The 11,770-nt window shown below is 55.1% G+C and overlaps 6 protein-coding genes across 6 annotated transcripts; 4 read left to right on the forward strand and 2 right to left on the reverse strand.

Moving 5' to 3' along the window:
• Positions 1–468: 468 nt before the first annotated feature.
• On the forward strand, positions 469–1,511 carry N656DRAFT_796830 (HET-domain-containing protein; the record flags this gene model as incomplete). The annotated part of the gene is made up of 2 exons (XM_064817569.1): positions 469–1,411; positions 1,471–1,511. 2 exons carry the CDS (start codon positions 469–471, stop codon positions 1,509–1,511), a joined length of 984 nt encoding a protein of 327 aa, XP_064671924.1.
• Positions 1,512–2,873: 1,362 nt separating this feature from the next.
• N656DRAFT_777555 (putative Xaa-Pro aminopeptidase P) lies at positions 2,874–5,762 on the forward strand. The gene is made up of 4 exons (XM_064814842.1): positions 2,874–3,326; positions 3,386–4,469; positions 4,524–4,785; positions 4,847–5,762. The coding sequence occupies exons 1-4, from the start codon at positions 3,251–3,253 to the stop codon at positions 5,270–5,272; spliced, it is 1,848 nt and encodes a 615-aa protein (XP_064671925.1). The 5' UTR covers positions 2,874–3,250; the 3' UTR covers positions 5,273–5,762.
• Positions 5,342–6,258, reverse strand: N656DRAFT_843902 (uncharacterized protein; the record flags this gene model as incomplete). Its single annotated transcript, XM_064819112.1, has 3 exons — positions 5,837–6,258; positions 5,685–5,764; positions 5,342–5,494 (listed from the first exon to the last, which is right to left on the reverse strand). Exons 1-3 carry the CDS (start codon positions 6,099–6,101, stop codon positions 5,342–5,344), a joined length of 498 nt encoding a protein of 165 aa, XP_064671926.1. The 5' UTR covers positions 6,102–6,258.
• A 489-nt stretch (positions 6,259–6,747) lies between these two features.
• On the forward strand, positions 6,748–8,897 carry N656DRAFT_777556 (uncharacterized protein). The gene has a single exon (XM_064814843.1). The coding sequence runs from the start codon at positions 6,874–6,876 to the stop codon at positions 8,683–8,685; it is 1,812 nt and encodes a 603-aa protein (XP_064671927.1). The 5' UTR covers positions 6,748–6,873; the 3' UTR covers positions 8,686–8,897.
• Positions 8,898–8,984: 87 nt separating this feature from the next.
• On the reverse strand, positions 8,985–9,978 carry N656DRAFT_706184 (TIP41-domain-containing protein; the record flags this gene model as incomplete). Its single annotated transcript, XM_064811334.1, has 3 exons — positions 8,985–9,113; positions 9,181–9,486; positions 9,562–9,978. 3 exons carry the CDS (start codon positions 9,976–9,978, stop codon positions 8,985–8,987), a joined length of 852 nt encoding a protein of 283 aa, XP_064671928.1.
• A 342-nt stretch (positions 9,979–10,320) lies between these two features.
• On the forward strand, positions 10,321–11,516 carry N656DRAFT_587644 (mediator of RNA polymerase II transcription subunit 10). Its single transcript, XM_064810195.1, has 4 exons — positions 10,321–10,622; positions 10,731–10,807; positions 10,863–10,965; positions 11,050–11,516. Exons 2-4 carry the CDS (start codon positions 10,771–10,773, stop codon positions 11,435–11,437), a joined length of 528 nt encoding a protein of 175 aa, XP_064671929.1. The 5' UTR covers positions 10,321–10,622; positions 10,731–10,770; the 3' UTR covers positions 11,438–11,516.
• Positions 11,517–11,770: the final 254 nt, after the last annotated feature.

Raw genomic sequence — 11,770 nt, forward strand, 5'->3', positions numbered from 1 at the left:
CTTTTCGCCCTGCCAATGTTCTCAATCTCATTCCCAACGCAAACCGAGCTTCTATCCCACATCCTCAGCCGTATGGAGCGACCAGGGCCAAAAGCAGACCATCCTGGTGGTGCTGACGCTGTGGTATGTATGTACATACAGTACAGTGCTGTAATTGCCCGGGAAGGGATGTTAGGGCAGCCGCGAAGCCGCGGCCTGGGCAGGGAAGAGGAGGCGGCGGCTGTGGTCACACAGAGCCGCACTCGATCGCGCCATTGCCTGGCTGCCGCCTTAAGGACGCGTCCCGATCCCCTAACTCTGTCAAATGATGAAGGTGCATTCAAGCTGCACAATAAGAAAAACTTCCCGTCCAGGTTGGTTGGGCTCCTCGTTCCCACGCCGTACGCCCCTTCGCATCGCCGTGTGCAGTCAACAACACCTACTCCGTACCTTGTTACAATTCGAACATGCTTCAGTTAAGCCAGCGAAATGCGACTGATCAACACAATAACTGGGGAGCTCAAAGAGTTTTTTGAAATATCGGCACCACGCTATGCTATCCTCTCACACACCTGGGGAGACGAGGAGGGGTCCTTCCAGGACATGACTGATCGCCCAGCCTCATTGACCTCCAAGGCCGGTTACCTGAAGATTGTGGGGACTTGTCGGGTAGCCCTAGAAGAGGGCTATGAATGGGCCTGGGTCGACAGTTGCTGCATCGACAAGTCAAGCAGCGCCGAGCTGACAGAGAGCATTAACTCCATGTACCGATGGTACCAGAGAGCTGACGTCTGCTACGTCTTCCTTTCCGACTTCACCAACGGAGACTTCGGGGGCATCTCACGTTGTCGGTGGTTTACCCGCGGCTGGACCCTGCAGGAACTCATTGCCCCTCGCAATGTCGTCTTCTTCGATAAGGATTGGAATAGGATAGGCACTAAGGACGATATGGTTGAGTACATCAGCATCATCACTGGCATCTCGAGCGCTATTCTCAATCACAAGCCATTCCCAAGCCTCAAAGACCTAGCTGTCGCGGAGAGAATGTCGTGGGCGGCAAACCATACGACAACACGGCCCGAAGATCGTGCCTATAGCCTGGTCGGCATTTTCGACGTCAACATGCCCCTTATCTACGGTGAGGGCGACAAGGCCTTCGAACGACTACAGGAGGAGATTATCCGGCGGACTGGCGACCTCTCCATTTTCGCGTGGGAATTCGATCCGCATACAGAAGTGAGAAGGGTGTCCAGACCTTTGCCAATCTTTGCCTCCTCTCCCGCCGATTTTGCATTTCTCAGGAAGAGGTTTGTCTCGTGGTCTTTTGATCGCACTCCTTGGGACGCCACGACCGAGGTTAACATTACCGCGCACGGTATCCGGCTGAACTCAGCTGGCCGGCTCTTTGTGCTGCCGAGTCAAGACAGCCAGGGTGGGGTTTGGCCACCCAGCGCCTCGTACTATCTCAAACTTGCTGATGGGCGGTTTCAGTCTCGTCAGCGATTAAATCCAAAAAGCCTAGGGAATGCTAATGAGGTAGGAATTCTTCTTGACAAGCTCGGACCGAATCACTTCATTCGCGCACGCCATGGCCTTCAGTTCTTGAGCTTCCCCTATCAGCATGTTCGGGTTCCTTCTCAGACATGTCTCATCTCATCTATCGAGTATCAACAACTGGGCTTGGTTTACTCCAATCTCTGGCTAGATGCTGCCGAAGGTTGTCATTTCAAAGTACGACAAGTTTTGCCACATTGCGATTGGGAAATGACAAGGAACTACATCATCTGGGACCACCAGTCACCCTCGCATCTACAAGCTGTCGAATTCACGATAAACCTCCCTCATGGTATCGAGAAAAACCCTACATCTCCTCTTTTCCAGTCATGACCATTTTCCATCCCAATCGCTACTTATCCACCCGGCGGGGTATGAGCATGTTCTCGCCTGGCTATGGCAGGATAGACATCATCGGGAGACCCCGTCGTGGGAGGATTTGAATTTTTGGATGGGGGGGACTCTCGATGTGAATAGGACGAGTTTGCCTAGTGTGGTGGTCGAGAGCGAGACATTACGCTTCCGCATCACAGCATCTATGCCCGGTTCTATGGATGTTCGAGCAGGTACCCGGTGGCTAGTTCTCAAGGCAGAAAGCTTCTAAGACCCTAAATAACAGCTTCACGGGCAAGCTGGTGAATGAGTGGCGGTCTGGCAGGCTGTGGACCGTGGTATTCGTCTTCACGGAACACTTAGTGACTCCGCTCATGGGACGAATGGACCAGTATGCAGGGACTGCTGGAGCGTATTATGGCGTGCCGGACACCGTCGCGAACGATCCTGTCAAAGTGCTTTGGGCCTGCACCGCCTCCACGAAATCGGATCCGACTAGACGAATGGTAGAATCGGAGAAAGCTAAATTGGTTTTTCTGCGGTGCGTCTAGTCCTCGAGTCCATTAGTAACCCACAATCCCTGCTGCCGTCTGCCCTCGGAATGCTGACCGAGGATGAGTGTTGAAGGCAGATGGGTAGCTGAACGGCTAATATTAACAGTCATGGGGCAGGACGGCATGGAGGAGTGATACGGGCGGTCCAACGGAGGGTATCAGGATAGAGTTGATAGGTTGAGCTTTCGGACAAAAAGAACACATATTTCGGGGGTCCTTTTGAATGGGTTTCAATGCTGGCCTTCTCTAACATAGCACTTTCAATCCTCCTACCATGATCTGAAAGACAATAAAGTGAGAACGAGCAAAGTAGAGCCTCTGCGTTCCTTCAACTTCCCGGCAGCTGGTGTCGTGTGTAGTCAGGGTTAAGGTTCGATGCTGCGATGCCAAGATTGCTGCCATTTGATAAGAGCTAGCGCCCCGCTGCGGAGCACTTGCAGTGAGGGATCGGCTTGCTGCAGCCTGGGGTGGGCTGAAGGTGGGGTCCTACCCGCTACCACAACCATCCTTAACCTCGAATACCCGCTCCTTTGCGATTAAGCTCATCCTGAGATAGTTGCACGTATATACTCTTGCTGCAGTAGCCGTCCCGGGTCCTCTTTTGCTGTGTCTGGGCTCTGTGCGGGCACACGTTGCTTTGGGTCTCATCTAGCGTCTCGGTCCAGGCCTCGATGCGCTATATATGGGCTCGACCTAGTCCTGCAGCTCTTTCGTTCCTACGGACTTCAGTGGGCTTCCCAGGTCGTGTTTCTCACGCCAGCTCCGCACCTGCCGTGTTTCGAACTAAGAGGGCATTTCAAAACCAAGCCGGTCCCCCATCTGTCGAAGATATGGAGACGGTTGATACTACGTCTCGGCTGGCCGCCCTGCGGTCCCTGATGAAGGACAGGGGAGTTGACGTCTATGGTATTTCCGCCTTCTCTTTTAGAATCTGGCCCCCCTAGATGGCTTACCAAACCCCATAGTCGTTCCATCTGAAGACAGCCATGCCTCCGAGTACATAGCATCATGCGACGCCCGCCGTGCTTTCATCTCAGGCTTCACGGGGTCGGCTGGCACCGCCGTGGTCACGCACGACAAGGCGGCCCTCGCCACGGACGGGCGGTACTTCAACCAGGCCGCCAAGCAGCTCGACAGCAACTGGCACCTTCTCAAAACGGGCATGCAAGATGTCCCCACCTGGCAGGACTGGGCGGCCGAGGAAGCTTCAGGCGGCAAGACCGTCGGGGTCGACCCGGCCTTGATTTCGAGCTCGGTGGCCGAGAAGCTGGACGAGACGGTCAGGCAGAACGGCGGTGCCGGGCTAAAAGCCGTCAGCGAAAACCTGGTCGATCTGGTCTGGGGCGACGCAAGACCTGCCCGGTCCAACAACCCCGTTGTACTCCTGCCCATCAAGTACGCGGGGAAGGATACGGCAACGAAGCTTAGCGAGCTACGCAAGGAGCTGGAGAAGAAGAAGGCGGCTGGGTTTGTCCTGTCAATGCTGGACGAGATTGCGTGGCTCTTCAACCTCCGTGGCAGCGACATCAACTACAACCCCGTGTTCTTTTCATATGCGATTGTGACCCAGGACTCTGCGACGCTGTATGTGGATTCTTCCAAACTCTCGGAAGAGTGTCGGAGTTACCTGGACGAAAACAAGGTAGACGTCAAGCCCTACGACCAGCTCTTTGCGGATACAAAGGCACTCGCTAGCAATGTCGAGGCCAGGGCGACATCTGAGCAGCCCAAGAAGTACTTCATCTCTAATAAAGCATCCTGGGCGCTGAAGTTGGCCCTTGGAGGCGACAAGTTTGTGGAGGAGGTCAGAAGTCCGATTGGGGACGCCAAGGCGATCAAGAACGACGTAGAATTGGACGGCATGAGGAACTGCCACATCAGGGACGGCGCCGCACTAATTGAGTTCTTTGCCTGGCTCGAAGACCAGCTTGTCAATAAGAAGGCAATTCTGGATGAAGTGGCTGCTGCCGATAAGCTGGAGGAGCTGCGGTCGAAACAGAAGGATTTCGTTGGCCTATCCTTTGACACCATTTCGTCCACTGGTCCAAAGTGGGTATCTTGCTCTTGAACAACCAAAACGCACCGCGTACTAACCTCTGCCAGTGCCGCTGTTATTCACTATAAGCCTGAACGAGGAGCTTGCGCCGTGATCGACCCTAACAAGATTTATCTATGCGATTCTGGCGCTCAGTATCTCGACGGCACAACGGATACCACCAGAACCCTGCATTTTGGCACCCCAACGCGGGAGGAAAAGAGAGCATACACGCTAGTCCTCAAGGGCAACATCGCGCTAGACACGGCCGTCTTTCCCAAGGGCACGACAGGCTTTGCAATAGACTGCCTGGCCCGCCAATTCCTTTGGGTAAGTCAAAGCCCAGAAACCATCTCTATCGTCCCAAGTGCTCACCATTCCTTCCAAACAGAAAACAGGCCTTGACTACCGACACGGCACGGGCCACGGCGTGGGATCGTATCTGAACGTGCACGAAGGACCCATCGGCATCGGCACTCGGAAGCAGTACGCCGACGTCGCCCTCGCGGCGGGCAACGTGCTGTCCATCGAACCGGGCTACTACGAGGACGGGGCGTACGGGATCCGCATCGAGAACCTGGCGCTCGTGCGCGAGGTCAAGACGGAGCACACCTTTGGCGACAAGCCCTTCCTCGGCTTCGAGCACGTCACCATGGTCCCGTACTGCCGCAACCTGATCGACGAGACGCTCCTGACCGCCGAGGAAAAGGAGTGGCTGAACAAGTCCAACCAAGAGATTCTCGCCAAGATGGAAGGCTACTTCAAGGACGATGCGCTGACGCGCGAGTGGTTGGCACGAGAAACGAGGCCGTTTTGAAATAAAGATGCGTTGGGATCATCCACGTGCATGTGATTTGATGCTCGAAGGTCTATGATGTGTGGTTGCTTAGAAGGACATAAAGGCCGAAAGGGTGAAGGCGACGGCAAATGAGAGCCTGAAAGCGGTATGCCGGTTGAGCGCTGCCAGGATACGAGACGATTGGAGGCGCTGCTTGAGCTTGAAATGCGAGATCAGGTCTATCCCGTTTCTCTGGGCCACCTGTTTTAAGGGGGCAAAGGGGGGAGAGATGTCAGCATTTGCATCAAGTCATTTTGGGATGGGTCTAATTGGGGGAAGTAATTTCATAGAGTGCTCGGTGGTAAAGCGGTAGCTTGTGGCGGGCTACAGAGTGCATTGAGAACCCAAAATCGAGAAGATTGGATAGTAAACCGTATTGAGGCGGACTTACCTGGACGAGTACCATTGCGATGCCTGCCAGCAGGACGAGCGTTTTGGAGAATACGCTTACTAGAACACCAGCCACGAAACCTGGAGTTCAAATCCCTTGTTTAGCATTCAGCTTGTCTCAATATCCCTCCACTCCAGTTTGTGCGGTGTTACCTGATAAACTGCCCCCGGATAGCTGGCTGACGGTGTTTGAGTTGAGACCGTCACGCCTCCTTGGACTTTCTTCTTGTCCCCGGCTCGAGAAAGCCCGGGACTGCCCGGCCATGACTGGCTGAGCGTCGAATCGCAGCGGCCGCTGGCTGTGTACCGCGATGAGGCCCGAGGCGAGGCCTAGGCTGAGTGGTAGTGCTGCCCGGCGGAGGATCGGGGAGCTGCGGGTGAGCGTCGTTCGGGCGAGGGTGAATGTTGTGGAGGCCATTGGGATTTTTATTCGTCGGTTGAGGGTGGTATTATTGGTACAATGGCTCTGAATTGGTAGAGAGCTTGTATTGTGAGAGCAGGAGTTTGAATGCTGCTTGAGCTTGTTGGAAGCTTGAGAAGGAAGGTGAGGACCGTGAGGTTGTGGTTTGTTTGTCAGTGTAAGGTGACGTAATTGCATGTGCAGCTGCAGGTGCTCATCACTGCCCGCTGGAAGGGTTCTGTTGGAAATACCACCCCTGGGCACAGGCCACTTAGTGGCCTGTGACGTCGGAAAATTACTGCTCCTACGCGCCCACCAGGATAAATTGGCTCTAGAGAGCTCCTTAGATTTAGGATAACTTTGAACAACAATTGATCACTCAATCTTGAAGACAACCACAAAGAATTCCATTACCACTGGGCAATTCGCCCAGTGTTCGTGCCTCACTGCTGTATTTCCAACGGGTTCTAGTTGGCAGGGTCCATACCCTTACACTGTGGAAAGGAATTGGTATTGTAACTTACCAGGTACGATACACTAACTGAAATTACTGAATGGTGCTGGAGTGAAAACAGTGGCCCGTGCGCAGTGTAAGTATCGACCTTGCACTTCGTAATGTTACGATGTTATTATCGACGCGCCAGACGCGTCTGGATTTCCACCATCCCACTTGCATATTGCGGCCTCTTGATTCACCACCCATTTTGTGCATCGCAGTGATACGACTTGGTTTAGCTGGCACACCCACGCGGCACCATCTACGGTAGATAACTCAATCTATTATTTCACAATGCCCCGTCCTCGGCCAAAGCGGTCGCGGGTCGCTCCGGCGCGCCCCGCTGTCCCAAGCGATGCGCACGAGTCCTCTGCAACGCCCCCAATGGCCGCGACACAGTCCGCCGTCGCGCTACCCAAAGAACCCAGCAGTGATATCTACGACGTCAGCGACCGTGAGAAGGAGCGTAGGAGGCTGCGCGCCGCCGGGGAGGCAAATGCCAACGCGTCGCAAACCCAGACCCGCACCTCATATCAGCTTAACCCGAACCCGGAGCAAGCACAGGCCCTGGAGGACTCTAGACGCAGGCGGGACAATGCAATGGAAAGACTGGACGATCTCACCTCAACATCAAGACCGAATGAGGCAGAGAGCCCAGCGATCACGCACGGTCGCCCAGAGTCGGAGAGGGACGGGAAACCTCGACTGACTGACGCGTCAGGCCTGGATCTAGATGACGAGCTTTTTGGGAATCTCGACGACAGTCTGAATGATAGCGAACATGCAGTTGAAGACACGCGGTCCGGGTACCGCTCGACGGATACCTCCTCCTTCAATATCGCCATGTTCAAGCGCAGGCCACGGCAGTCGAGCATTGCTGGAAGGGATGATGCGCCAATTCGACCGAGCAGCCGAGGACAGAACACTCCAAGTATTAGCACAAGGCTCAATCTCGGAATGTTCAAGCGGCGGGCGCGAGAGCCGAGCATTCTCGGGACAGGACGGCGCAGACAGCGGTCTCGGTCACAGACTTCACAGGCGTCGCGGAACGCCAGTATCCTGGGAGATGGCGACGATTCCGGACCGGACGGCGAATCAACCCCCATAGACAAGACGAGGAGACAGACACGCGCGTCGTTTGCCACAAGTGGAGAAGGGTCGCCTGTCCAAACCTCAAAGAAGCGAAAATCCTTGGAGAGCCACGAGGATGGCCGGGAGAAGAGACCTGCCCTAGAGACGGAGGATGCGGAGGCAGACGATGTTCATCAGTCGATAGAGGTTGATAACGAACCTGTTACTTCGCCCCGGCGCGGTCGTGCCCGAGAACGGGAGCCTCCTTCCACTCCGGTCCGGGAAGACGATCCAGATATGGCCCCTCCTCTCAGCAGCAGCTCCTCCGAAGGAAGCAGTCCAGTTGCTTGGCCTTCTCTCGACACACTCGCTCACCGCACCTATACCCGAAAACCCCCACCAAGAGCCCAGACAACACCGGAGCCGGGCGATGCTGCATCGGATATTTCTTCTCCGCCGTCGCTGACTCACTCACCGAACTACACGAGCGCAAGCACCAAGGCCAAGGCACAGAAAAAGGCTTCCGCGCCCCAAAAGAAACTCACCACGGCGGATCTAACTTCTCTTCTGCCACGTCGGCGACACAAAGTGTCCAACCGCAACAGTGACAGCAATGATCCCTTCGACGCAGAGGGGTCAGATGACGATCGCTACGACGCCTCCACTACTGTGGACGATGAAGTTTCCTACGTGGAGGCGCGGACCGCGCGGAGGAGAAAAGCCGCGCAGCAGCCACTGAGCAAATCAGCGCCTAATCGGAGGGACAAGGATGTCCAAGCCGCGAACCGACGCAACAAACGAACATATGGGTCAAATGATAAGGAAAACGAGGAAGTCGAGGAGGAGATTGTCGTCAATAGTGGAGTCGAGGAGGCTCTCGATGAGGAGACGCCTGAAGAAGAGACGAGTCAGATGATGAAGGAACGCTTGGGGGAGGAGCTCCAACAAGCTGTGAAGAAGTTCAAGGAAGTGGACAAGTGGGAGTTGTCGTTTGAGGAAGTCACGAGGAGTTCTTCACCTCCTTTTGCACGTTGATGAGACTGGGAACTGATGAAGGCGATTCTTGGCTTGCAGGACGGAGGAGCTTGGCTCGGAAGCCGTATTTGCGGATTTGCTGCTATTTCGGGAATGGATATCCCACAGCCTCTCTCCATTAGCTCGAGGGGCCCGGCACTGGGTAAGCGCTTGCTTGTTGGCATTGCCTGGTATCTTATGCTGAACAGAGATTACGATAATCGGTAAGAAAGTCATCGTTATAATGATCCGTCATGCCTTATGATTTGCCTGGTACGGGGGCCCTTCCAAAGGCCGGCGCCACGGAAGATGATACCGTATTATGACTTCTGTGCTAGCCAAGCGTTCTCGAGCGAGTGCTCGACCACCGGCAAGAGGTGGGCCACCTGATTGGAGTCTCTTAGCGCCACAGTGATTGCGTCTGGCATGAGCCCGCTCATGTAAAGATTCTGTTACCACGTCAGCGAGCCTGCAGTCCTCGGGCGACACCTCAAAAGAATTCCAAAGAGCACCTACCCGCTTGACATTATCAAACTTGTCCTCCCTCGCCGTATACTCCCTAATGACCAACTCCCTCTCAAAGTCCACATATACCCTCGTATCCCTCACCCTCACCAGCACGTTATCCAACCGCATAAACAGCCGGCAGAGCACCAGCATGCGCTGCTCCATCACCCTGAACTTGACGCTCAGCACGCTAATCCCGTTATCGTCCAGCTCGCTCTCGTAGAGGACCACCTCGTCGGCGAACAAGATGGGGTCTCTCCTTTTTAGCAATTCCAGGGGTATCCCCTCACCCGCCGGGGCTTCTTTCACCTCCCCCTCCTGCTGCTGACCCTCCTTCTTCGCCCTTTGCTGTTGTCGCTGTTGCCCCTGCCCCCAACCCTCAACCTCAACCAACCCCTCCCCATTCCCCCCCTTCACCTCATCCCCCCGGTACGAACACGAATAACTCCAGTCAAACGGCCTCACAACCTCACTAATCCCCGCGCTGGCGCTAGCCTTCTCGCGCGAGCTGCTCCACTCGCCGGCGTAGGCCACGCGCAGCATTCCCGACGCGCCCGTCTTGTCGACCGTGTCGAGCGCGGGCTCGGCGCTGAACGAGATGGACCACCCCGTGCGCGGGTGGGATATGCTGACCAGGTTGTCGCCGAAAATCATTTCGGGGATCGGGATCCCGATCCGCGCTGACATGGCGTCGATCGGCCCGGCTTTGAGGATCGGCAGCTTGCGTGATGAGATGGTGAACCCCCCCTGCGTGTGCGTGCGTGTGGCGGAGGGAGGGGTGGGGTAGGCTTCGTTGGGGTCGTTCATTTTTTTTCCCTTCTTGTGCTCTGTCTGCTGTAATGCCGGGGCTCTTTGGGATCTAAGTTTGGGACGGATGCCGAGGGTGGTTGTGGTACTGAGATAGGCAGTCTGAAGGTGGTGATATGTATGTACCCGTAACGGTGTGGTCGGGCTTTCGGGGTCTAACTTGGCGGTTTGGACTACGTCAAGTCGGGTTATTGAACATTATTGGTGCTGATTCCAATTGGAGGCTTCAGTTACGGCGCAAGTCTTCCAATTGCCCCGATTTGTTTCAATGCTTTGCAGGCCTTGGGCCCGTGGCAGTTACTGGTACTGGGTAAAGGATATGCCGATACGGACGGTTGATAGAGGGGTCCGGTCGGGTGGTGGGGTGAAGTTGTTTTCGGAAGAAGTCAGCTCGGCGCCTCCGTAGCGGTCCCTAACTCAAATGTTCCAAAAACCCAAGGCCAAGCTCAATGACGACCCACAATATCCTCACTACTTACATGGACTTCACCCACGCATTAGATTCAGTCAAAACTGATCAAGATCTCAAAGACAGAGATGGGGGCTCTGTTCAAAAATATGTACTGCTAGATTACCCGGATACCGTTCACCAATCCCAAGATCACAACAGGAGAGTAATGCTTTTAACTCGGACCCTCGGTAAGGTAGTTAGCAGCAGCCCCACCCTTTGATAGGTAACCAATCATATCCTCATACAGTAATCCAGCTTCGCTGAGTTTACATTAACCTCACGTCTTTGAATGGCCTCCAAGTCGATAACGGTACATCAAACACCATTTAACATCCCCCGCCATGGCGCCGGTTAACACCGATCTGCAAACCGTTCAAGGTGCGTCGCTCTCAATCCCTCCTGTGGTAACCGGCCCACCTAACGTCACTCGCAGAAAGCGTCAAGAACGTGATCCAGGATCTCTTCCAGATTCTCGCCCAGGTATCCAACTACGACTCAGCCGGCCGGCCCTCACGAGAAGCGCTCGCCCAAGACCTGTATGTAACATCCCTCTCTCCCTCTCCTACGCCCTTCCTCCAATCTGGGCCCATACTTACTACCATGTACACAAACACACGCAGTCAAACCCTCGACGCCTCCCTCCTGCAAGTCCACCGCGCCGCCTCTACGCTCCCACCCTCCCAAACCCCGGGCATCCCGGAACCTCTAATCGAGTATGTCGAGAACGGGCGGAACCCGGACATTTACACGCGCGAGTTTGTCGAGCTGGTGCGGCGCATGAACCAGCTGGCGCGCGGCAAGATGCACGCCTTTGGCGAGTTCCGCGACGTGCTAGCCCGCGAGATGAGCGCCGCCATGCCCGAGCTGGCCGAGGACGCGCGCCGCGTCGTCGAGGCTACGGGGGGTCCCATGGAGAAGAAGGTTGGGGCAGGAGGCATGGGGCGGGATGAAGGTGGTGGTGGTGGGCAAGGGACCGGGCAGCAACAGCAGCAGCAGCAGCAGCATTGATTATTCGGTCGGTTTGGTTATCTGAAATAAGGGTGGAATAGGGTTTCGCAGCTGGCGTTAGGAAGGCGTATGGTTTGGGAAGTGGGAACAGAGGCATATGATACCATGATACCAGGCGTTAGGTTGAGCTGTGTTTTACACTACAAAGACAGGTGCGCTATTTGGCAACTGTTGAAAGTCCGTAGACCCATATTGCTGAATGAACCGCCATCAATACATATACATTGACATTGCCACAGACAAAACTGCACAGTAGATACAGATAATTATTACAGTCAGCAAACCTCACATGCAGCAAATCCGCCGGCCCGGCCGTCTTGGACGACAACTCCC

Source organism: Canariomyces notabilis, assembly GCF_033297395.1.
Source record: "Canariomyces notabilis strain CBS 508.74 unplaced genomic scaffold N656scaffold_6, whole genome shotgun sequence".
NCBI lineage: Eukaryota > Fungi > Ascomycota > Sordariomycetes > Sordariales > Chaetomiaceae > Canariomyces > Canariomyces notabilis.

What these genes read in the sequence shown, in the direction of transcription:
- N656DRAFT_777555 (XM_064814842.1), top strand. Translation starts at nt 3,251, where the DNA reads ATGGAGACGGTTGATACTACGTCTCGGCTGGCCGCCCTGCGGTCCCTG. An exon ending in CAGGGGAGTTGACGTCTATG is followed by an intron (nt 3,327 to 3,385) that starts GTATTTCCGCCT and finishes CAAACCCCATAG; the next exon opens with TCGTTCCATCTGAAGACAGC. An exon ending in ATTTCGTCCACTGGTCCAAA is followed by an intron (nt 4,470 to 4,523) that starts GTGGGTATCTTG and finishes AACCTCTGCCAG; the next exon opens with TGCCGCTGTTATTCACTATA.
- N656DRAFT_587644 (XM_064810195.1), top strand. Translation starts at nt 10,771, where the DNA reads ATGGCGCCGGTTAACACCGATCTGCAAACCGTTCAAG. An exon ending in CGATCTGCAAACCGTTCAAG is followed by an intron (nt 10,808 to 10,862) that starts GTGCGTCGCTCT and finishes CGTCACTCGCAG; the next exon opens with AAAGCGTCAAGAACGTGATC. An exon ending in GAAGCGCTCGCCCAAGACCT is followed by an intron (nt 10,966 to 11,049) that starts GTATGTAACATC and finishes AAACACACGCAG; the next exon opens with TCAAACCCTCGACGCCTCCC.
- N656DRAFT_777556 (XM_064814843.1), top strand. Translation starts at nt 6,874, where the DNA reads ATGCCCCGTCCTCGGCCAAAGCGGTCGCGGGTCGCTCCGGCGCGCCCC.